Source organism: Pagrus major, chromosome 5 (genome assembly GCF_040436345.1).
Source record: "Pagrus major chromosome 5, Pma_NU_1.0".
NCBI lineage: Eukaryota > Metazoa > Chordata > Actinopteri > Spariformes > Sparidae > Pagrus > Pagrus major.
The window spans coordinates 10,498,602-10,524,640 of record NC_133219.1 but is presented as its reverse complement, the minus strand read 5'-3'; the positions used below and the strand labels follow the sequence as shown (position 1 = coordinate 10,524,640).

General features: G+C 41.0%; 1 protein-coding gene and 1 non-coding gene across 2 annotated transcripts; one reads left to right on the top strand and one right to left on the bottom strand.

Annotated features, from left to right (window-relative positions):
• Positions 1-932: 932 nt before the first annotated feature.
• On the top strand, positions 933-18,193 carry fam81b (family with sequence similarity 81 member B). Its single transcript, XM_073465481.1, has 8 exons — positions 933-1,004; positions 3,955-4,146; positions 5,691-5,809; positions 7,239-7,368; positions 9,381-9,487; positions 14,189-14,300; positions 15,319-15,520; positions 18,060-18,193. Exons 1-8 carry the CDS (start codon positions 933-935, stop codon positions 18,191-18,193), a joined length of 1,068 nt encoding a protein of 355 aa, XP_073321582.1.
• A 779-nt stretch (positions 18,194-18,972) lies between these two features.
• On the bottom strand, positions 18,973-19,045 carry trnaf-gaa (transfer RNA phenylalanine (anticodon GAA)). The gene has a single exon. It is a non-coding gene; the product is annotated as a tRNA-Phe (tRNA).
• Between the last annotated feature and the right edge of the window lie 6,994 nt (positions 19,046-26,039).

Genomic DNA, 26,039 nt, shown 5'->3' with positions numbered 1-26,039 from the left:
GCCTATGCAGGCAGGCAGCACAGTAGATGTTATACCACACAGTGCTGCACGCTTATTTGACGGCAACCAGTAACCTCATCGATTGAAGATTTATTTCAGCTCAGTGGTGAAGTTGGAGCACATGCAGTCACTTCTGCAAGATCACCTAAAATAGACTACTTGGTTAAATGCTGCGCTTGGTTGTTGACGGTCTGTGCGTCCCTGCTCTGTCCACTGTGCTTTACCAAGGTCTAGTCAAACTTCCCCATTAATTATTATATTCAAATGAAGGACGACGGCTGCACCGCGCCTCCCTCTGGCCAACCATGTCACTTGACTGGATAATCTGTATGCTGGTGATTGCATAACGCAACCCTACAATGCCTCCTGGAGATGTTTATAATTCAGCTGTGGATCTCCTGTCACCCCCATCTGATTTATCTCTTTGTAGTTTAGTTTGTGGTGATTTAAAGCCACCAGGTTTTCTGTTACACAGCAATGACCTTGGTGAATCCAGAGCTCACAGTGAAAACCTCTGAAGCCTTCGAGGTTTCTCTTCTGTGTCATGCGAATGTTCCTGCTCTGTACCCACTTCTGGATGTGTTCTCCTCGTCAAATGGGTCAAGCTTCAGTGAATGTTATCACCCACATGCAGCAGAGCGGGCAGCACTGAGCAGCCTCTTCTCTTTTTTAGATGCTGGGCAGTGTGTATTATAACTCATTACATCTTCCCCCCTGGCCTTTTGTTTCAGTGCTGGCCTGCTCTGTCCCCCTAGTGAACTGTGCCCACTTTCACATAAACAAACACACACAGACAATAATTACAAGAATGAATACCCCTCTCCATCCGACTCTCTGCACACACACGCACAGAATGACCTTTTATCCGCAAACAGGGCTGATGAAATTTTACTTTGAGCAAGTAAATTACAAATGGGGAGTGATGTAACTGGATGAACTTCATCCCACTACGCAGAGAAGAACTGAGAGTCCAAGGCCTTCTACGTGCTGCTCGCATGGAAACGGTGACATGACCTCGCTTGTAGTGATGATGAAGGTGATGAAGCATACTGTTGCAAGCTCTTGGCACTGACCCTTTGATAATGAGAAAATAATAATCAGCCTTCAGTGGCGTGTGGCGATTTATGCCAACATTGGCTTCTGCAGAAAAGAGCTTCATATAACTACTGAACTTAAAGGATAAGTTCACTCGAAAATGAAAATGAATAGATTATCTACTCACTCCTATGCCAGTGGAGAGTTGGATGAAGTTTCATAGCAGTCCACAAAACATTTCTGGAGCTTCACAGAAGAACAGTGTTGCTGCATTTTTCTAAACAGCTGATGTAGACTGGGACTTGTTTTAAAATGTATAAAAACGAGAAAAAAAAACATAAAACAGGTCCATACAGCTCTTACAGCATAACCACAGTCTCCTGATTTACCGAGATCCCAAATGGATTTGAAAAGACTTTATGTAGACCCTCTGTGCGTGGTTGACCTCATGCACCCATTTCAGACAGGGTGCACGCTAACGCTTTTAGCTTAGCTTAGTTTGTTAGTCTTTAAAACAAGTCCCCACCTACTTCAGTTGTCTAAGAGAATGCTGCAAACGTGTTTTTCTGTGTAGCTCTTCTGGATTTTTCCATTGGCATAGGGGCTAGTAGATAATGACTAAAATTTAACATTTCCGGGTCTACGAGTGATCTGGATGCATACCAAACACTGGATGAGAAGGCAATAACGAGTTTTGTTGTAGCCTGGGATCACTTTGCATGATACCTCATCCATCCTACAAAATACAACACTTTAATTACAACCAGGAGGCCACTGTGAACTGCCCTGAACCCCTTATTCAGTTAAGTGGATGGAGACGTGTGCGTGTGAGCCAAACAATCGCTCTCAGCTACCATCGGCTTTTCTATTGGGCCAGCAGAGATAACTGATGAGTCTGCAGATAGAAGGCCTTTTCTCTTAATGATTCTGGTCCTGTTGATAGGACACTAATCCACAGTGTGTGTGTGGGTGTCCACGCACATGCCTGCAAACAGAAACAGTCACTTAAAAACTCTGAATCGTGTTCGTACACTGACTGAAATTGCATGTAATACAGTGCCTCTACTACACAACTTGACTCACGCTGCATGATGAAGTAGGGTTAGGTCTTGGGTAAATGAAACATTATACAGCCATTTTCACTCTAGGTGTTGAATCATGCCCCTCTTACTCCAATTCATTCAGTCGGTGAAAAGCTGAATGTTCAATAGAGAGCGAGTTATATTGTGTGCAACAAAACAGCAGATGGATGGGAAACAGAGCTGAGGCCTCTGATGATTTGGTCAATATCCCTTTACTGCCAATGCCTAGTCCAATTAATCACATATTGTGTTTTGTAGTCTCAGACTGCTTCATCCACAGGAGCTCAAGCTGCCTGCTCCAACCTCTTAGGACTGTTCAATGAAGAACTGCGCTGAAGTAATTTACAGCTAAATACTTGTCTCAGACATCTTTAGGGTAGTTTTAAGGACTTTCATTCAATTTTTCACCAAATAAGTCTGAGATTTATTGTATTTATATAAAAGTGTGGCTTCTATCCACATCATGTACAGCCACCCATGGGGGCTGGATTGTTGTGCTTCATAGAAAAATGTAATCCAAACGTAATTAATGAAAATTGAATCCAATAATGATTATGGTATTTAATTGTATCATGACTAACTCCAGGGGGTGCCAGCTACAATAACACATCTAATGAAATCCAGCTGGTGAAATTTACACTAGTGAGGTGAAGAACTCACATAAGTCACCACTGAATTACAAAACTATTTTTTGATTTCTGGTTATGGACCATCCAGGTCATAGAATATCTAGTGGAACTAACTCAAGGCATCTCTGCACTCTTTGTGCCTTCGACCAGCATGTACAGTTGCCTTTTGAAATGAGTGTTTTGAGAGCCATTGCCTTGTGAATTTGCTACTTGGTCGACTGGCTGGTTAGTCGCCTACATTTCTCACAGTTTTAGTAAAAGTAAGGTTTACACTTCATGGTTTTTGCTGAGCTAAGCTGCTTCACCAAGAATTCAATGAGTCATTATCGCATTATTGTGTTGAGAAACTGACACTGGCAGGCAGGCACACCCCACTCAAGGAAACCACAGTTACCAAGTGACAACAAACACATGAAGTAAAGAGCCAGCTGAAGAGAAGCACAGAGCTGTGAGTATATTGAAATGTAAAATAATTGCTGCTTTATAAATAGCACAAATTATTATGCTTTGAGAGGACCATGAAATGTTTGTTTGTAAATAATGTGTGAGAAACACATTTGAGTAAAAACTACTGTGTACCACAAAAATTTTGTAATATTTGTTTCTCTTTTTAGGAAAGAAGAATGTCGCAAGAGTCAAAGTTACAGCCCTATCAGAATCACACAAGGCAACTTTTCTTTTTTCATCAAAAACTTTCACAGTACCTTGATATTTCTCACCCTCCTTGTAGTTCCTGTGTGCCTTAATTCAATTCGAAAATCAATCCATGTCCGAGAAGTAGATGGGTTCTATCTCCCACCGCTGATGGGATGGAAAGAGTTGGGAACCACCAGCGACCTTTCTTACTTACTTCGCTGTGAATCACATTGATCAAATTAATCCTTAATCCCCACTAGCGTCAGACAGGGTGACACAGCATGCACAGGGCCGTGAAGTCAATGAGAGATCTGGTTTGAGGATGACCTGAGGGTATGAAGACCAACGCACGTCATCTCATTCTGGGTGGATGAACGCTTCATTGAATTATACTGTAAAAATATTCTGCTTTTTCCTGAGAGTACCCCAGTGCCTCCAGAGAAAGAAAATATTAACTTGAATATTGTTATTCTTTTTCATCCTCAATCAGCAAAATCAATAATAAAGAGCCTCTAAAATGTTATGACTCAGTGCTTCTGTTTACTTCCTGATTAAGGCGTGATGTCTCAGAGGGTCTTCACAGCAGTCAGGAGGGGACACTGGCTGTGCTGCTGGAGCAGGCTTTCAGGATCAAAGAGGAGGTGGCAGCGGGTCTGCAGTCCACCCACGGCTCGATCCAGGTCGAGGCACTTTCCCGCAAGCTGCTAGAGAATCACATACTGACCGTCACACGCATTGTCAAGCAGCTTAGCGTGGACATACAGGTATATAAGTGGGCAGGTTTCTTAAACATCTCATTATGTGGATTCCTGTCTGTCTTCCTTTCCTGCACAATCTTTTATCTGCTTCCCTCACCTCGTCTGTTTTGATGTGCAGCACACACACACACACACACTCATGCCCACAAAACTCACAGCTGATTTGATTGCACCTGATAGAATGGTGCAGCGCCTGAGCAAAGCCTGCCTGACTCCTCATCAGCATCAGCCCATGGACATTTTGTCCGTACAAGCAAAAAACAAATGATGTGCGCAGTACGTGGTTAGATAAATGTTGCCAAGTTGTGCTCTAACCTCCTGGAAAACAGCAGCAGGAAGAATTACTGCGTGGAAATTTGACTCTCATGAGTTGTTTGGAGACATGACATCAAGCCACACTTTGATAACCGCCTCACAGAAACAGAGCACAAAAATGAAAAACATAACTTAATTAGGGCGTACCAAGCTGGTCATTAACATGATTAAAGGCTGTCATAATCTGAAATATTACATGAATGCCGAGGAGCTCATTAATTCTGAACATGGAGTAGTAATAAGCTCAGTCGTGAAGTGAATATTCAGCGAATCAAATGAAATTCACTTTTTGCAACCATGATAAGCCAGAGGGTCGTCTCTTTGATCCTGGATTATGACTTGGCTGGTTATCAGATACACACTGCACACACGATTATCCAATACAATGATCATTCATTCAAAGGTGTTCGTGAAATTGGCAGTTTTTATATGGTAGTTTAACCTACAGTGGTTGTTTTTTGATAGCATTATTAGCTGAATTTTAGTTTAAAATACAAAAAAAAATGAACAAACATTATCAGCAGAATGTTCAGCTGGGAGATATTAGCCACTAACAATTGCCACGTTTCACAAACTCTCTTGGCTTTTAGCATAATACACATGCTCTTGCATCCATTTCCCTACCAGTCAGAAACATACAACCCTACACCTTCTGAATTCAAGTTCCTCTCTTTTACCAGTCTAAGGTGAGTTTAACTCATCGTAAAAACACTTTATTTAAACTCGACTCACAAAGACAGTCTTGGTTTGTCTCTCCACAACCATCTCTGGATTGGACGAAATAAATCCTCAGTTTTTGACCCTTGCTGATGCCCAACTCTCTCTCGCTTCTCTCTGGGTGCTCACATCTCCTGTCCCCGCCTGCAGAATCTTCTCATCCCCGAGTCACAGTCCTAGTCAGAATCACTGTAAATCGCCTCCTTGCTGTGTTCCCTGTCTTCAAACTGAGCTCTGTTGGTCTCGAAGGTTTTTGTCCAGGCAAACTCTAGCGCGACTGGCTCTATAACAGAAGCTAGCTACAGCCGAGGGTGGCTAGTAAAAAGTAGCGGTTGTCTCTGGTGATATGCTGATGTTTTTGGAGCTACCTTCAAGCTCTGCACGTAATTTCCAAAAAATACACATTTAAAATAGGAAGAAAAGGCAAAATGATATTACCAATTTCATCCCTGCCAGGTCCAGAAGAATTAGTTTACAAACATACTAAATGCACTTTTTTTGTATTTCGGTCTAAACAGGCCCTGGAGAGACAAATCGCCCAGCGGGACTCCATTTCCTCTGGAACCACAATGGCTGTTCAAAGCCTGGACCAGAAGAACATGGCTGGCATCGGCGACCTGAGAGGAAGAGTAGCCAGGTACGCACACCAGGCCTGGGTCAAATAATGTTGGCAAACACCGAGGAACAAACTTTGCAGTGATACAGCTAGAAGCTAGCTGCTAACAGATTAAAACTCTCCTTCCTCACGTAGAGGACCCAGGTCTGATGCACACATGATTTGCCTGATTAACTCTCCTTGCTGTTATCCTACCTGTTTTTCTCTCTAATGAAGAGAAATAGCATAGCCTGGGTCCTGTCTGGCGGCTCTTCACTGTCTCACAACTTCCTCTCCAGTGTGGCTTTGCCTCTGACACCCTCAGCAAAATGCACACATTAATTATTTCGCTCTCACCAGAGTAGAGTTTCTAGGTGCGAACGCACTTGAGATGCTGATTAGCATTTGCTCATTATTTTGTGTCTGTACAGATTGCACTTAATAGATTGGATTTCCGAAGAGAGGAACAGGATTTGCGTTTGGACTGGTGTTTTTGCCACAAGGCTGAATTCTTTGGAGCATCTCCAGGAATAATTGGTCAATATATCTGACATAATGTGATTTCTCACCAGACAGTATTGTTATTTTGTGAACATCTCGTTTCACAGTAGACCTGCCTCTGCTGTGACGCTTAAGCCATCAGCAGTGAGAGGGGATATTGCCTGTTACTCAACAAACAGCTGATTTATGGTCCAATAAAGGCTGTAGAAAAACCTCACCCAATCAGTCTGACGAGCTCTTGTACATTTGTCGTAAATAATCAAGTAAGTTAAGGGCCAGTGTTTCTGATCAGCTGTATGGAAGAGCAGTAATGGTCTACAGGGAAATAACCCAAATTTCACACTGGGCATCTCCATAATTAGTTGCTAGAATTGATTGTTGAGCGTGCAGCATATTTTTTCCAAAATATTATACGATATGCACACACAGTTAGCCTAATAGAGATGAAGAGAGAGTATTTGCAGGCTTAGCGATGGAATCAAACACAGCATAGGAAGGAAATGGCCCACTTTGCAATGCTGATAACAGGGTGAGCTCAGTTCAGGCTTATAACACTGATCTGAACAGAGGAAATGTTAGAGACAAGATGTTGCATGTGAGAGTGTTTCTCCACAGTCTGATTTTGTTTGGTGATAAATCTATTGCACTAGTTTACTTATTTGAATTGGTTGTCTCATCACCAGATACAAATATGTGTCCACTGGAGCATTCAAATGTGTTTCTTCAGCATTCAATGTATAATCTCACACTGCTTAGGATTCATTAGTGCTTCCATTTTCCCTAAGAAAGAGGTGATAAGGGCAGCTGTCGGATTTTTTTCCATCCATCTGCCTGTTTGTCTACTGTTTGCTTCAGCGCTCCCTCCAGCCTTTTGCTCATCCCCCCCGTCCTCACACCTTTCCCCAACTCCCTCCCGTTCCATTATTCTCATTCAGTGGTCCCTCTCTGCTCTCCCCACCTATTATCTCAGGTGTGATGCCAGCATCACTAAGCTAAGCGCTGGCGTGAGCTCTGGGGGGCTGCAGCTGATTGGACTGCAGCAGGAGGTGGCAGAGCTCAGGTCAGCTGTGGATGTACGGCTCAAGGAGCTGGAAGTCAAGGTGAGAGGCAGCGCATCAGTGCTGACAAAGGGTTTGGCATACAACACGTAAGACAGCAGTTTAGCTTAAGTGCACATCATGTGCAAAGAAGCTGCACACCAGAGCCATAAAAGAAAGTCTTTACAAGCCTTTAAAAGTCAAGATGGACATCAAAAATCTGACTCTTGAATCTATAATAATGTGAAGCTGGGGTGGTACATACATTTTAATACTTTTTTATGATAGCAGCGCAGCTCTTGGAATGTCAGTCAGTCTTTCGGCCCAACTACTATTCAGTGGATTGCTCTGAAATTTTGTTCAGCATTCAAGCTCCTCAGAGGATGAGCTTAATGACATTTCCTTTTACACCACCAGCAGGAGGACATTTTTTGACATGTTTTGACAACTATTGGATGGATGGATTGCCAAGACATTAATTGTTTCCAACAGACTGCTTCCTAAATTCCCAATTTTCTATCTAGTGCTACCAGCAGGTCAAAGTTTTTACTTGTTGGATGGACTGCCTTGAAATTTTGATGAAACATGACAAGGTAATGTAATGTTTTGCTGGGGTCTGTACCAGATAAGCATATTACCTTACATTTGGAGAATAACATTTGTAGGCGGAGGTATTTCTGTAGCACCACAATGCTTCATTTACCTGCATAATAATATTGTACTTTTAGCAAAAAATGGCAGCTCACAGATTTGGATCTTGCCTTTGGCCATATTGCAATTTCAATAATATTGTGAAAATAGTTCAGCCTTACCTAATGCTTTGGTTTATGACCTGCACAACTGATAATAATATACCCTTTGTCTTCAAGCTTATTTGCAAATGTTAGCATACTCACATGCTAAACTAAGACGATGACCATGTTAAACAATATATCTTATTAATATATACAATTTCAGTCAGCTTTATTTAAAATTAATATTTTTTATCATTAGGAACTTTATTCTCCACATTTGTTAAACGTTATGCTTAACTGTAATTTACAATTACACAGAAATTTACATTTTATGATTTTACATGTTCTGAACCAACTAAAAGGCTCGAGGTTACACACTACTGTTAGACATTAGTATGCTGGCATTATCACTGTGAGCATGTTAGCATGCTGGCATTAGCATTAAGCTAAGCTCCACTTTGCCTAAGTACAGACTCAAAGGCCTGTTAGCATAGTTGTGGATTCTTCATCTTATTCCTGAATATTTCTTAAATTATGCCGTATTACAATAAGCAGCTAAATCTACAACCCTAAATAACCTAATACCAACCCCTCCTCCGTTGAACACACACAGTAATGGGCCTTGGATTCATTTGAATATTCCAGTCTCAAATGAAGGATTAATGCTCTCCTTTTTGAATTTATTAGGTATAAGCGCAGGATTAAATTCATTTAAGTGCTGCTTGCAAGGAGGAAATAACAATCTGACAATATACACAGGGGATGTATTTAGCTGTTTATCCTGGACAGGATGGCTCGCTATTGACCAGGTGTTTTGGAGCTTTGGCCACACACTCTGAGAGAAGGAAGTGAGATGTGAAATGCATTCAAACAGGGATGTCAAGGTCTCTATGTAAGCAGCTTTTCATGCCTTTATTCATATTTCTTACCAATATCATAAGTATAACAAAAACCCACACTTATGACACATATGTCACATGTTATAATGCTGTCTATCACTGTACTAAATCTAAAGCCAGCCATAACTGCCCTCATCACCCGCTCTCACAGTAATTCAGCCTGCACTCAGCCCTGTTGGTTGCACAGGATGGTCAATCACTGTGATGACAGTACATTAGCTGCGGAGCACTGGTCAAGCATGTACCATAAAGATGATTGAAAATTCAGAGAAAGTGGGTCACTGCCGTTACTCCCAGTCCTGACTGGCCGCAGGAGTGGTGCAGTGGCTAAATCAGCTCAACTCAGCAGAAAACACAAAGGGTAAAGGTCAGATCATGGAGCCGGCACCACAGGATGCTCCAGTGTCACATAACAGCATGTATTTGTGTGTTTGTTTTCCAGCTTTATTATGACCTGGGGAGACTGGAGGCCTCATTGTCAGAGCATTCCCAAGGTCAAAGCAGCTCCATGTCTGATCTGAATACACAAGTTAAACTACTAGAAGCCAGGTGAGGCCATTCATTCAAGAGTAAGCACAAGAAAAACACACATTGTTATAATATTAAGGCATGTAGTCTGATTTCTTCACTTTTCTAGAGCTGGGAAGTAACGAAATACAAATACTTAGTTACTGTACTTACGTAGTTTCTTCAGATATTACTACTATTACTACTCCTTACATTTTCAAAACAGGCTGCTTACATTAGTTTTAATGCATTTGAGGGGAATTATTGATTATTTTTATTTTGCCTCATTGCACACTACCTTCCCAACATCACAAGACTGATTTCAGCCTCTCAGTTTACATCACACATTGCAGACGTAGCAGGAAGAAACAACCTAACAGATGTAATGAGACAGAAACAGACAGAAAGGGAGACTCGAATGGGGAGAAAAGGTGTCCTAGTGTCTCTTATCTGCAGAGACCATGCAGCCCAAAATGTCAACATTTGACATCATGGGGATGAGACTCAACAGTCAACTATCTTTCTACTGCATTTAACAGCTCTGACAAATCCTACTGATTCTACTTTTAAGTTTATAGTCTTTAAATTGTAGTAATATGACATGATGTTCAGTCAGCTTTGCACGGAAATGGCCGGAAAAATGTCTTTCAGATGGCGACTTTTTACTTTTAATACTTTGAGCACATTTCAGAGCCTGTTCTTTATTACTTTTACTTGATTAAAGAAGTTGAATCAGTACTCCTACTCTTATAAGGCTTTTTTTTACACAAGTATCTGTACTTCTACTTGAGTGTGTACTTTTGCCACCACTGCTATGTTCATTGAGTGACCTCAGTGAAAATTGGTGCTTCTGTACATAAAGGGCTAGCAGTGAGTAGCAGCAGAACAGCAACACTATATCACAATATTTGGCTTCATGTTCTTGTATAAACCACTGTAAAATAGAAACATTTATTCAAACTTTTAATTTAACTCAACAAAAAAACTTTTCAGACTTGAATTCCTTAAAGATGTTTTATTCAGTACGCTTACAACTGGGAAGAATGGCCATTCTCTTTGCTAATTTGCCTTTCAGCAGGGCTCCCCAAGTGATTTACTTTTAATGTTCCCTTTTTCATTTTGCCTAGTCACACATAATAAGGAAAAATCAATGAGCTACTCATTTTCTTATCAAATAATACCCCCAGTCCTTACTCTCTCCACAGCTGTTTCCCGGCTGGGGCATTTCAGAGCAATCGTTATCACAAAGTATTGACGCCAGAGGCACAGAGAAGCTGTTAGTTAAATTAATTTACTAATCCAGTTGATAAATAATCTCAAATTGGCAGCAAAATGAAAAATTAATTTATTGGGGGCGGGGGGACAAAAACAGGGAGATATGAATGGTGAATACGCTCTGTTTAGTAATGTTGTGGATCTGTAATAGAAACCAGGTCACTGGTCATGTTAGGACCAAAAGAACAATAGATAAAAATAGATGAAAAGCGGCACAGTTTCTGACACAGGTAGAACATAAAAAAAGAAAACAACCAATATTACATCTGCCATCATTGATGTATCATCCTTAAATAGTTCAACCTCGTCTGTGATGGTTGCTCCTTGTTTATTCACACTATGCTGGCTGTGTGATGCTAATCACTGCTAGCCATTTATGTACAGAAGCACCAATTTGCACCAAGGTCATGGTTTGAAAGAGGAGTAAAAGAATCCATCTATGTCAAACTGGAACAACCGTCTTTGAACAGAGGAGGCAGCCTAAGACATTACTTATCACCCACCTACAACAATGCAGTACTGAGTTCCCTCCCCAGACAGCTTAACAACCGTTCACACTTGGGCTCATCTAGCCCTAGCAACCCACATGAAGGCCAGTTGGGTCAATGACCCACAAGTGGCTCTAACAACTCTGAAACTCAGAGCTCACACGTGTCCTTAACGACTCTGTAAGGACACTCCCACACAGAGTTTAAAAGCCTGCAACTCCCCTCCAGTTAGTTAGAACTGAAGACGCTTTTGGATGAGAGGTGAAAAGTCTTCAAGAAACTGAAACAAATCCAGTTGCCTATGATACAGCACCTAGAATTACGCTTGTCCTTCATTGACCATCAGTCCACAGGGAGGACCTCATAGATTTTGCATTCTCCTGGCTTTTGGTTAAATACTCTTCAGAACCCTCAGTATTCAGGGCCTCAAAACAACAACAAGGAACATCTGTCAACTGAGGTACTTTTGGTTTTCACAAACGAAAACCCAATATCCAAAATCAACGCGCTTAAGCCTCCATATTTGAAATCTAGTGTATTTGCACATTTCATTTTGGAATTAGAAAACACAATTTTGACCCCCGCACTGACTCAAAAGAAAGGGCAGCTGCCCAAAGGCAGTCATTTTGTTGAAGGAAAGCTTCCATTTCTCGACTGTAGCGTTCTGCTGCTCACAGTACAAGGCCACTGACAAAAGAATCAAACATGCCTCTCAGACAGGGTCAAGATGGCAGGGACAGCAGTAAAATCAGTCATGTTGACCATTTCACAATAGAGAAATGATAAAACTCCATTGACACAAGCAGATTCTGAAAACTCTCCAGCTGCAGCCAAATCAGCCATCCTGTTGTGGAGTGTACGCCTGGGCTTACAATGTTAACATGAGCTGGGTAAGCCAGCCAGTGTGGTGTTATAAATAAGGGGTCCATGTAGCAGCAGAGGTGTAGAGTCAATTCATTTGTAGCAGGTAAACACAGATACACACTACAACCCATTTGCCAGAATAAATGTTAGCAAAGTTCATTTCTGCAGTGATTTATTGAAACGTTACATTTCTTTATGTTGCAGCTTCACATTTCTTAAGGTTCAATTTTCAGTTTTATGTTTTACAGTGCTATGTTTATGATCTGGTTAGGATTAGGAAAAGATCATGTTTTGGCTTGAAATACCTGCTTTGGTCACCACAAACACAGCAGGAGATGTCCCGAGGTCGAGTCAAATAACACTGTTTCGTCGCTATAAACCTTCCTGAAGATGCCCTGACTTCCTGTTAAAAATATCCTGTTTTAGTCAAACCAAGGACTTTTCTCTATTTCTTTTCCTTTTTTGTTTTTTGTCCTTTTTCTTTGTGGATTTCAGTCCTTGTATACTCTGTATAAGAACAGCATTTTCTAACCCCCCCTCCCTTCTTTTACTTAGATCTCTCTATTCCTTTCTTCTTTAAATATTGAACCCGTCTCCAGCTATTTTCTGTACTGCTCCAGGGATGTGGGACCCTTTTATTTATAGTATTCTGGCATGTCAATGGGGTTAGGGAGGATGGGGGTGATTGGGATAAGATCTCATGTTATGTCCTCCGTCATGGATGCATTTTTTTTTTTCACCACAAACACTGGTGGAAATTGTTTCGAGGATTCCTTAAATTATAAGTCTCAAACTGCAGTTTAAAAGCCTTTGCACCTTCACCTCCACCACCACCCCATCCACCACCTCCTGATAGGCCAGACAGTCAGGTCAAAAACGTGAAATGTGAATGTGAAATAAGACGTTTTGTAAAAATGTCAATACGGTACGTAGCTCACGACACGTAGAATCGTGAATGTATTAGAGGTTTGCAGAACCATTAATTGCCAACATTTTATCCTGCAGACTGGGCTGCACACTCACACACACACACACACACACACACACACACACACACACACACACACATACATTTCCTCATTAAGGAAGAATCCCTTCAATTTGAGGAATTAGAGGAAAATGTTAAACTGAATTATGCCAATATGTTTTTATATAGAACAGAAAATTTCACCCCAGAGAGAGAAGCCCAATGTGTCCTGTACTTCAATACAGCCCACGTACTATTTTACTCAGCATGTCCAAGGTTGCAGCTTTCATCTGAGACACTTACTTACCCAGTGGGCTATGTGAGTAATGTGAGCTACATACGACTGTATAAATGGCAAGCTTTTCTCTTTTCTCTCACTTTTTAGGTGCCAGTTTAAAAAGAAAATCAAAAATTTCTGACCAAATTTGAAAGGAAAAAAAATGTTATCTGCTATATATCTAAATCTATCCAAGGATAAATATAATGTTTGCACAATCTCCAAATGTGCATCTCTAGGTATCTGTATACTCATGTTTGCATGTGTGCAGATGTGCCTTCAGCTATTCGGTTATGTGAGCTCATGTGCTTCTTCGCACATAAATAGCAGCGCTCCAACCACAGAGTAACGTTGTTCCTCCTGCTGAGCCTGGCATCAAGAAAAAACAGAAAAAGCAGCACTTATTGCTGAGGAAGTCTCACCTCCAGTTACCAAAGAGAGAATTATGAACACTGACTTTCAAACAGCCTTAACCAGCTGAACATTAGGCATCTTGCTTTTAAGATAAAGTGACAGCAAATCAATAATTGGTTAAAGATTAATGTTCTGTTTTGACATCACTGACATTTGAAGGAGGTGCCAATAAAGTATCGGTTATGGAAGCACACAGTTTCTTACTCGGATGCCAAGCACGATGTAGTGCCAAGTAGGAGCTTTATATAATGGGCTCAAATCTACAGCATGCACTGCTCAGGTTTCCAGGTATTTGTCAGTCTGTTTGCATTATTAAGACATTTATACTCTAATCTAATCTACTAATGGTGTTTTCTGTGTCCAGGTTGAATACTGCTAGCAACTTTCACCTGTGAGTGCATTTTCAAAGTAAAGTCTTACTGCATTCCTCCTCTTTCTGTTTCCTAATTGCTTTGCAGGATGTCGGATGAACTGAAGGAAGCCAAAGAGCAGACAGATTTGCTGAGGAAGTGGACAGAACAACAACTCACCAGCTCGGTCCAGCGCTGCACACAACAGCAGGACAAAATGGTACCCTAGCAACAGTTTGTACAGTGATGTCCACAATGCAATATTCAAGCCTCATTCGGATGATGCTATATCTGTACATTTTCCCTTTACTGTTCACACCTCATGAATCAAGTAGTCGGGATCTGCACTTTTTTGAGTGTGGATCTGAAATGTGCAGGGTTCAATCACACTCCTTGAGCTGTGACTCAGCAGATAGAATGTAATTAACTTTGAGAAATGATAATCAGGTGGAACAGATGGTGTAAAGCTGCAGAGAGTTAACAGTTTGCATGGTTGAGTTGTTCAAGGTCTTACATGGAACATTTTTAAGCATTTACATAACATTATTGATTCAATAAGGAGACTAAAAAGGCTGCTGCTTCTCGCCCCCTGTCCAATTTTATTTGCAACATGTTGGGGTTTTTTTTATTTCATTTTAACCTTGTTTATTAAAACATTTTATCCTTTCACTGTTTGCCATTGCAGAAATCTCTGAAAGCTTACACTCAATTTTCAATCACTGTCTTCCAGTTTTATGCCGTTGACAAGCAGTACTGTAGAGGCTGCAAGTTGGCAACAGCAATATCTCAAAAGATTTTGTAAAGCTTAAAGGAGCAGCACCATAAAGGATAAGTTCACGCAAAAATGAAAATTCAATCATTATTTACTCACCCTGATGCCGATGGAAAGTTGGGTGAAGTTTTGTAGTCCACAAAACATTTCTGGAGCTTCTCTGGACGTGTTTTAAAATGTTAAAATGTGACTGGAAAATAAATAAATAAATAAATAAATAAAATGATTCCATAGAGCTCGTCCAGTTTACATCCTTGAGGCGCACCCACTTCAGACAGAGAACGCTAACACTTTTAGCTTAGCAGCCACACAAGATCTCAGCTACAAAAATGGCGTAAATTACATCTTTTCAAACCAATACTGGATCTGGCTGAACTTGTCCTTTAAAATCAAGATTAAAAAGAATTTTCAGCACACGTTTAAAATCTTAATTTTGAAAGTGTATTTGTATGTTTTCTGTGTTCAGTTAGAGGCGGCGTCCGGATTAGCTGACCGGCTAGGTGCTCTGGAGGCCCGTGTGGAGCAGTTTGAGACCCAGCTGGACCCGGCCGGCCGCAGTCAGGCAGATGAGCTGAAACGCTCTGAAATTAAACTCAGCAAAAGAATAACCTCAGTGCAGAGCAGCCTTCATCAGGAGCTGCAGCTGCTCAAACAGGATTACCACAAAGGTGGGTGGTCCCTGCCGGTAACTTGCTGTCATCTCTGAATAAACACACACACGTACCTTACTATATACGTCAAGGAAATAATGCACATACAGAAACACCAAACCAAAACTTTAGAGGAGGGAAAAGATTAAAATGACCTGACTGCTTAACTACTATGGTTAAAATCCCATTTTATCACAGCTGTTAATGACTTGGTGATGACATATTAAATTAGGCATGGAAAGTTAATTATTCTGATAGTAAGGGCAGCAGAGCTTGCAGACACAGGAGGCAACATGCCTAATTCAGATATTCATGTGGTTTCATCAAATAGTGACATTTTTAACAATGCTGAAACCCATAGTGTGTGTGTTTCTGTTATCTGAGCATATGTAACTATTTTAACTGTTATTTCAAGAAGACAAATGATTAGGGACCTGATCGGAGACAGAGATTGTCCTCTAACTGTCCTGCAAACTTATTTGACAAACGAGGATCAGACTCATACTGTATGTCTGACAACAAACTTGGGCAAGGTTAATGGAGCAATTTGTAAGATATGGCCAGAATTTTAATTTATGAAGAAACAACAGTGTTGACGTGCCAAAGATGTCTATGTACTGTGTTGCAGAAATCTACCGAAGTTAGCATGCTATTAAGCCACCCCTGGCCCGTCCGCTCTCCTAATATCACTTTGTACCGCAAGAGGTGACAGTCCGATATCGCCTATAGTTTCAGCTAGGAGATGTAAAAGTGGGGCGTTCATTTCTTAGTCTAATAATGAACAAATTTAACTTCCAAAATATCAAGAAAGAAGGTATTTTCACATATATTTTCCTTACGTAACAGAAAAATACAACCATACACCATCTGAATTCAAGTTGCTCTCTTTTACTGAACAAAGACAAGCTTAACTGCCTCACCAAAATAGTGTTTGTTTGTCTTTCCACAATCACCTCTGGTTTGGTCAAAATAAATCCTCAATTCACAGAGTAAGATTCGAAAATATTTCATCTCTACTCGCTGTTTTCACCTGCTGCTGATGTCCGACTCTCTCTCAGTCCTCTGCCGCTGCACACCTCTACTGTCCTTACCTGCCGTGTCTCCTTGTCCCCGAAGTCGTTGTCCTGATCAGAGCCACTGTAAATCACCTCTGTATCTCCTTTTTTATCAAACTGGAATCTGTTGGTTTCAGAGGCTGTGTTGAGTCCCAGTTTGATGTCCAGCCGTGCTCACTGGGAAGCGACTGAAATTGGTCAAGCTGCCCCCTATAATAATTTTGGAGCTATCTTCGAATTCTGGCCATTTCCTACAAATTGCACCTTTAAAGTCTTTATAACTCAGCAGGCAGCAATATTGTCTGAATAATATAAATTGAGTCAAGCCTCTCTTTCTGTCTACCAGCAAGACAATAAAACTACCAGCAACACACTAACTGACATGACCTCCTCCTGAATGCAAATACATCACGATTTCTAACCAGAATAAATGAGATGGATGTGAGTTACAGCTGCTTCTTCTAGGTACCTCAAAGCTAATATGTCATGGGACAAGCCACAGAAATTCACAGCTATCCAGGCAGCCCAGTACAGCAGCTCGGCTGTGCATCAAGGTGCTGTTGACATCCATCCACATCTTACTGCTGTGCAAATTGGAAGCTCATTTCCCAGGAGCCCTGGCACAAGATCTCAAACCTCTCCCACTTTCTGTCAACCCCTCTCAGCCTCCAGCTTTAATAAAGTGTAGACAAAGAGAAAAAGGCTTCCCTTAGTAAATAAAAGCAGACGTAAACTGCTCTATGAATCACCACTCCATCCTAGAGAGCCATCCATCCATAGCTCTATTTTAAGTATAGGATGAAAAGATGGAGGGAGATGGTAATAGAAGGGAGAAAAGCAATGCATAATTGATGTGTGTCGTAAATATTCGTGGCAAGACAGGCAGGGAGTCAGAAAGAGAAGGGGAGAGATTTAATATACCATCACTGTAAGAGAAAGTTTATCCCTCCATCTCACAGTTCACAGTCGCTGAATAGTACTTCTTCAAGCACATTCAATATTGAAGCACATTTCCATTTTAGGACAGTAACTACCCAATGATATCACGTTAACTGATGATAAGGACCAAGGACAATTTTAACCACTTGGATATCAGAGAGATTAGATTAGATAAGATTAAATAAGATAAGATAAGATAAAATAAGATTAGATAAGATATACAACTTTATTTATCTTGTAATAATAATTGATTTATTACCCCTAATCTCACCGGTCCATGGTTGCACACATACAGAGGAGATAAGAATGGAAAGGAAACAGGAAAATATACAAAAATACACTACAAACAAATACAAATGAAACAGGTTTTTGCAACCTTTACCACAACACCCAATGACACAGATTACAGCCAACATTAATGACCATCATAAAGCACTGAACAGATCAAAAGCCTAACTCAGTACAATATAATACCTCAAAAACTGGCAAACTAGAGAATACTTTTCACCTTAAATGCGTTATATATGGTGAATTTCTGCACAGCCAGCTTCTCTTTTGAACAGGGTTCCTGTCTGTGCATGACGCCATGGAGTCCCTGAGGCAGATAGGCGACATCAAATCCCACCTTGACAAGAAGAGGCTTCAGAAGGATATCAGGGACATCTGCGGCAAAGTGGCAGAGCTCAATGACGTGTGACACAATCAACTGAAGAGGAGGCCCTTGTTACTGTCAAACCTGTCCTCAAGCAATAGTTTCCAATAAGTTATTTTCAAACCTAAAGGCCTGTCATCCAACACTTTATTGTCTGAGCTCACATCTATTTAATTAAATTTAATAATCAGAGAAATGATCAAGAAATTTTAAGTGGGGTACCTCTTGTGTGATGTTAAGCTGCTTAATGAAAGAAATCTAATATTTTGTGGAAGATCGTTTGCTTTCAATCATTCATATTTGCCTATGTCAGTGAGAGGTGTAGTTAATGTACGATTTCAATTTAAAAAGGTAAAAGGATTAAATGTCTGCCAATTAACTTGATCCCACTTCATCTTCTTTTAATTAAAAACACACAGGATTCTGACATGATGTGTCACTTTTGCACTTAAGACCTGACTCTAAAACTAAAGAGCACTATTGTAATAAAATACTGTAACATACTTAACACTTGTCCTTTGTAATAAATAAAAATGTAATACTACACAATATTATATTGATGCTATTATTGTTGATATTTGTGTTAAATAACGTGATTAAATATTTATTTTGAAATGTTGCCATTTTTTTAATGAGTCTCGACAAGGTATTTCTCCAATACTATGCACTTTGTTTTTTAACCACTTTATATGAGGTCAAAGGCATAACTACATGTGTATATGACTGTATTGAATGCTCCTGCCCACAAGGGACACTACAAGATAGTATGTACATTGTCGTATACCGCTTCTGTGTTCACCGTGAGCGGCGAAGAAAGCAAAACCTGCCGAAACCCGGGATCGAACCAGGGACCTTTAGATCTTCAGTCTAACGCTCTCCCAACTGAGCTATTTCGGCGTGAAAACTGAAGACTGATGACTTAGAACTTCACGTAGTAAAAGACAGATAGTGACAGAAATATGTAGATTGTGTTGTATCGTATGATATTCAGAGCAAAATCGAAACCTAAAGGAACAGAGTTAATTTATCATTCCACTAAAACATATAGGGCTGATAATTAATGAGTGTAAATGACTATTACAACAAGTGCATTGTACGAATAACTTCGGCCCTTTTCTGTAAACCTGGTGTGGTGACTTCTGCCTGCCACAATATACTCCTGCCACTCCCCCAAAACTATTTTGTTGTATTTACTCTTCTCAAGTTACTGCAGAATATCTGGAAGGCATTCAGAAATAATAGAAATGTAATGTATTTTCTATGTTTAGATATTATAGGTGGCTTGCATTATAAATGATGCACCTTTCTGAAGTTATAATGATACCTGGTCTGGTCCTTAAAGGTGCAACATGTAAGAATTGGCCACCTGTTGAATTCATGCTCCAACCAAATAGGGGGCAACACATTCTGATGTGTTCTTAATATGTTAATGTATGAATGTTAATCCAAATGTGCAGATAATAAAGCATCTTTATTTAAATTAATCACAAAAGTCCAAACTAACATTCTTGAAAACATGATCATCCTCAAAGTGAAGGAAGTTAAGTTCATCATGTGGAGTCTGAAGCAAACACACTTCTCATGCACACGTGTTTTTATTGAAAAGCAGGACATGTGCAGAATAAGGTGATACAGAACCTTAATATTCAATAATTCAGACACCATTACTGACAAACAGCCACTTGAATCAGTTTGATTGATTTCATTGGTATAAAGTTTGACATAAGAAGACATATTCCATTGATACTTACTTATATTACCAGTAGCATCACTGTCATAATAAATCACAGTGTTTTTTATACTGAAGAAAAAGGAGAACAAAAGTTCAAGGCCGTCACCTAAATGATTTAACTCTGCTGCCATAAAGAAGCTTTCTCAGGCTTTCACTGAAAAACACACAGGTGCTCATAGAAGCCTCCACTGATGATGATGACTTTGAGATCCTTCAGGACCAAGAGTACAAGTCAGTTAGTGTTAACCTCAACCAGGGCACCAAGGGTAACCCAATGTACCTGTGGTACAAGAAGGAGGAATTCAACGATCCCATTAAGGCCATCGTCCTGCTTCTGCAATGTGACACAGCTACTGTTGAAGAGTATGAGAGGGCCGGTGTCACTATGATTAAAAGAGATCTTAACACAGGCAGTGGAGACATTCAGATCAGTAAGTGCATGCTGAGGGTTGGTGGTCTGAAGGTACCAGATGAAGACATCAGCTCCTCCTGCTGCACCCGTTAGTATCTTCATCCACACTGGTGTAATCAGCCATCAAGTAGCCGGTGTCTCATGCGTAGTGCACAACAAAGAGCCCCTTTAAAACTCAAATTTACACTTGGCTTTCAGTTAGTTGCTTATTTTTCTCTCTCTTCATGCCTCGGTCCTCTTGTCACTATCGTTCTGGCAGGTCAGTCATCGTGCAATCACTGCCTGAAAAAGAATGATTTTTTAAACAGAATTTTTTCCCTCTTTACCTCTGAAATTCTGTGAAGACAAGCCCAAAAGCTATCTCTGCCCACGCCCCATGTGTGTAAATCACGTCAATATCACATTTCCAGAGAGTTACAACAAGTATTGGGCCTTATGCTCCTGTTGTCATTACTCTTTTGGTTTGTCGGTCATTGTGCAATCACTTGTGAGGAGTCTGAAGAATTTTAATTTTTTTCAAATACCTTGTTAAATAAATGATTACATGTGATTACATTTCTTACACACTCAAATTGTGATTTCCTGTCAAAACAAGCCCAACAGTACCAGATCTGGGCAATTCTTCCACCTCGGCCCTTGATTGATTCCTTCATAGACTTGTGTTGATAGAAAGGAGTTGTGTGTGTATGTGTGCGTTTTAACAGACTTCTCTCCTCTCTGAAGTGTTAAGATCTGATCAGATCTGTTGGGTATGTGGAGGCTTAAATGTGTTTATGGACTGATTTCAAATATTATATATGAAATATTCAAACAATGTGAAGGCACCTGTATGGGTGCGAGCTTTGCTTTGGGAGAAGGAATTCATTTACAGCCCTCAGAAGAATATTTTCCTTGACAAGATCAAATTCTGTTGTCGATTTTTTGATGACATTTTTCGACATTTTTCAAGCAGTGAGACTGAACTACGATCCTTTTATATTATTCAAATTCAACCAATGAAAATACAAGATTAAACATAGAAAAAAAACAATTATTTGGATCTTAGTATTCATAAAAGTGCATGCCACTTTATTTTGCAAAGAAATGGATCACAATTCTCTTTTCCATTATTTCCACTTCTTCCTCTCATCTCAGGAGCAGTTTAACAATTAGACATTTTATGACACATGCAGGTTATTCACCACTTAAAGACTTCACATTAACATCACTGAGGTTAGAAAAATATCACAATGCAAAGCGTCACTTCAGATGTCCTGGTGTTTTATTGAATACGATACTGAAACCAGTTGAACTGAGACAGTAAGGTGGACACAGTGAGCTTGGTGGACTGCTGTGATGCTGCCTTAGTGTGGTCTAGTCAACATCCTCTCTCAGGGTTGTCATGGGCACAGGAGGAGTCCTGCAATATGATATCAAAACAAATACATTTGAGTGTTTTTTATTATGTAAGAAGGGAATTTCATATTTCAATTCAGTTCAAACCTCAGTCACAGACGACCACCGCTCTCCAGCCTGTCCTGTGTAGAGCCGTCCTTCCGATCTGGTCTGGAGTATGTGTTCTGGGTCTCTGCTGTTTTCTTCCACAGTGATGGGCAGCAACTCAGGGTGGTGAGAAAGGTAAGAGAAGAAAAATACGTATCATTGTCAGCATCAGTCAAGTATTAGCGTATTTATTGGCAAAGTGACATGTGGATATTAAATTTCAGCGCATTCTAAGTAACTTCAGAAGCTTGGACACACCTTTTAGTCCACAGTGAACAGCAGGAGCTCGAGTGGTGCCAAAAGATAAATAATGGTCAGCAAAAGTCATACTAAATCGATAATCAGGTATAGCATACGGTATGCAGCTAGTTTACTGTCTTGACAAATCGGAAGCTTATACTCACTTTTTTCATCCACAGTGAACAGCAGCAGCTCAGGTGAATGGAGACAGATTAGAGGAGAGAAAAACAAATAATGATTAGTGATTAGTGTACAGTATGCAGCTAGTTTGCACAATATTTGAGGTTACTTTATCAAGATATCAGAAGCTCGTGCTCACTTTTTTCATCCGCAGAGAACAGCAGCAGCTCAGGTGGTGGAGTTTGAGAGAGGATAGTATTTAATGGTCAGTAAGACAGACACATATCTAAATGACAAAATAAGCTATATTATGTGTATAAGCATGTGTGGGATACAGTATGTATAGCTAGTTCACACAACAACAGACATTAGTTTCCGTCTTTCTATTATAGCTAGGTCAGGAGATCGTACTTACCTTTTTCGTCCACAGTGAACAGCCACGGCTTAAGTGGGGGAGTAAGAGAGACAACAGTATATATATTGTTAGTAAGACAGACAGACTTTGAATTACTCAATAAATTATATGTGTGGGATACAGTATGTAGCATGTTCAAAAGCTTGTACTTACTTTTTTCAGCTGGACAATAAAATAAATGGTTAGTAAGACGTCTTAGAATTATTGAATGTGATTTGCTTACAATTCAGAAGCTCATACTTACCTTTTTAGTAGATGATGTCCTTTCAGGGATGGTGGGTTTCTGGTTTTCTGCCGCGTGCACAAGTTGTCGACAGCCCTGCCAGACGCGAGGGCTCCCTGGGGTGTTGCTGGACCTCAGGATGAAATAAATGTCGATCTAGCCGCTGTGTCGAAACGAGGAGGTAGGACAGAAAATACACTACCTGGTATGTTGGCAACCCCGCCTGACGCAAATGCCTGCATGTATTGCTCCTGTGCAACAGCCTCTGGGACGCTTAATTGGTGGTAAGAGAGTATGCTTCTTTGTTTTATAGTTGTTCTTCTCTGCTGTCTTCCTCTTCACACAACCAAGATGAAGGTTCCTGACCTGCCACATGCACAAAGTGTCCACAGCCCTGCCAGACGCGAGGGCTACCTGGGGCGTCGCTGGACCCCAGGATGAAAGAAATGTCGATCCAGCCGCTGTGTGGAATGAAGAGGTAGGACAAAAAGACAGGACAGAAAAGGACCAATGTAGAACAAAAAAGAAGCTTCCCAGGATGTTGACTGCGTTGCCAGATGCAAGGGCCAGCAGTCAGGATTATAAAGGGTCAATCCAACATCCCTGCCAATATGAGGAAATTATCCCAGTGCAAGACGCTACCTGGGCAGTCACTAGCCCTGCCAGACGCGAAGGCTACCTGAGGCTTTTCTTGCCCAGCCAGACACAAAGGCCAGCCCTCAGGGTTTGAAAAGATCAATTCTTCATTTCTACCAATATGATGACACAGGTCCCAGTACAAGACGCCACCTGGGCAGTCATCAGCCCTGCCAGACGCAAAGGCTACCTTGGAAATCACTGGTCCTGCTAGACGCAAAGACAAACGCAAAAACACAGACTGCAGCCATCCAGTGGTTTAGTTCCTGACAGCTGATGAAGAGCTAATGTAGACTCATTGATTGCTCTGATGGAGGATTGTCAGTCCATCCATTTTAGAGTCAATCTGAGTCGCTCTCATCAGACCACCTTGGCCTCTTTGCAGCAGCCTCATCCTCGTCGCCCTCCTCCCAGCATCTCCTTGTGGAGGAGCTGAGGCCTGGCGTTGAGGGGGATTCATCGTCCTTGGAAAAATGTTCTAGGCAGACTGGTCCAGTGTTCTCAACGGGACAAAATGCATTAAATTTGGGGACCACTTGCTCATCATCTGTATCAGAGAAGTCAGAGTCTTCGTCCTCCTCTGGCCACCTGTACATGTTAATCAGCCGCTCAAATTCAACATCAAAGTCAGCGTGAGGGTCAGTGTGAGGAAAAGCAGGAGCAGCAGGAGGAGCAGCATGGGGAAAATCAGGAGGGAAAGCAGGAGCTGCTTGAGGGAAGGCATGAGGATTCATGAACATTAAAGCAGGAGGGAAACCAGCAGGGAATGCAGCAGGGAAAGCAGGAGCAGCTAGAGGGAAAGCAGGAGCTGCGAGGGGGAAGGCATAAGGATCCATGAAAGGGAAAGCAGGAGGGAAAACAGGAGCAGCATGGGGAAAATCAGCAGGGAAAGCGGGAGCAGCTAGAGGGAGAGCAGGAGCTGCGAGGGGGAAGGCATAAGGATCCATGAAAGGGAAAGCAGGAGGGAAAACAGGAGCAGCATGGGGAAAATCAGCAGGGAAAGCGGGAGCAGCTAGAGGGAAATCATAAGGAACAGGATGAGGAACAGCACAGGGGAAGGAGTAGGGAGAAAAGTAGGCAGGAAAAGGAGGAGCATGACCCTGCTGTGGCCTCTCCATCCCATTGTGCGGTGATGGGATCGGCTGGAGAGGAGGAGAAGGAGGTCTGGCATTTACTTGAGCAAGATTCAGACCCTCCTGTCTCCTCAGAGCCTCACCTGCCGAAAGCCCATCTACAATATCTAGTCCAACAACGTTAGTCTCATCCTCCTCTTCCTCATAGTCAGGGAGGACTGGGTCATTAGGAGGACTTTCCGCAACACGGGTACTAAAAGGCCAAAAAGAGCCACCTGAGGAAGAAAAATAGTATAAAACAGTTAGATTCTGCACTTTAATTAAACAGACTTAAACAGGAGGCTTAAAGACTAATCATTTTTAGACATGTGAATTTCTGCTATATTCCTATATATCTAGACTTACTGTACTGCACCAGATGCATTACCAAATCATATTTAATTTGTATCTTCCCTTTAATGAGCACAGTGTAGCTGTGATGAGGGCATGAAGAGCTAACGTGTTGAGTTGTATATAGATATATAACATAGTACTACTGTCTGTACTCAGTATAAGAAGAATCAGTCTATTTAACCCATGTTTGCTGAACACAGTTCCACATAATAATCCTGTTCACATGATCTGAAAACACATCTCGAATCTTAGAACCACATCCATGTCACACTGCATCATATTACAATGACATTAAAACTGCAAAATAAAAGTGGAAAGGAAATAATGGAGCATTTGTGGGAACAGGTGGTTCTGAAGCTTGTCAGTTATAGAGAGATGATTGTTCATGGCACTGTGAGAACTGAACGTTTCTGAGAGGAAAACATCACATCAGAATCAGAATCAGAAATTCCTTTATGAGTCCCGCAAACGGGGAAATGTGTGCGTCAGAGCAGCCTAAGGACAGTTCAATATAACAATAAACAATAATAATAGTGAAAAATAAACAATATAAAAAAAAGGTAAGAAGAAGAGTCCGAGTAGAAATAGAAATAGAATCATATATACATAATATGTACATGCGCGCAGAACTGTTTAAACTGTGTGTACCTTGATTAATGTTAAATCGAGCGCAATTAACAGGACTTTTTGACAAAAGAACCACACATTTAAAAAAAAAACACTACTGAAGCCAGTGTGTTGTTAATCAGTGGCAAATCATGTGGCGTGGAGGAGACGGTGGCATCTTGGACGTAGGACGTGCACAGTCGCTGCATGACAAACCGCTCTCATCTCTCATAAATATGATATATGATCATTTAAACTTGCTCCAACAACATCTTCTGATCCATTTTAAGTAACACTTCAACAATCAAAACAGCAAACTCAGCTATACACATGGAGAAACGGGCCCTGGTTTGTTTACGCAGGCACGTTCCACAAGTTCTATTTTCTCCATGGCGCACGATATTATTATGTTTTTTGGCATTGTTTGAAAAAAGGCCCAGTCGCCATTTTTCCCCTAAAATTTCGCTGCCAAATTTGATCAATTTGAGGCCCTCAAACGAAAATAAGAGTATTTTGAAATCACTACACAACTGTTACCACATTCCTCACCTTTCCCGGA

What these genes read in the sequence shown, in the direction of transcription:
- fam81b (XM_073465481.1), top strand. Translation starts at nt 933, where the DNA reads ATGAACTTCATCCCACTACGCAGAGAAGAACTGAGAGTCCAAGGCCTT. An exon ending in CTGAGAGGAAGAGTAGCCAG is followed by an intron (nt 5,810 to 7,238) that starts GTACGCACACCA and finishes CTATTATCTCAG; the next exon opens with GTGTGATGCCAGCATCACTA. An exon ending in CAAACAGGATTACCACAAAG is followed by an intron (nt 15,521 to 18,059) that starts GTGGGTGGTCCC and finishes TCTTTTGAACAG; the next exon opens with GGTTCCTGTCTGTGCATGAC.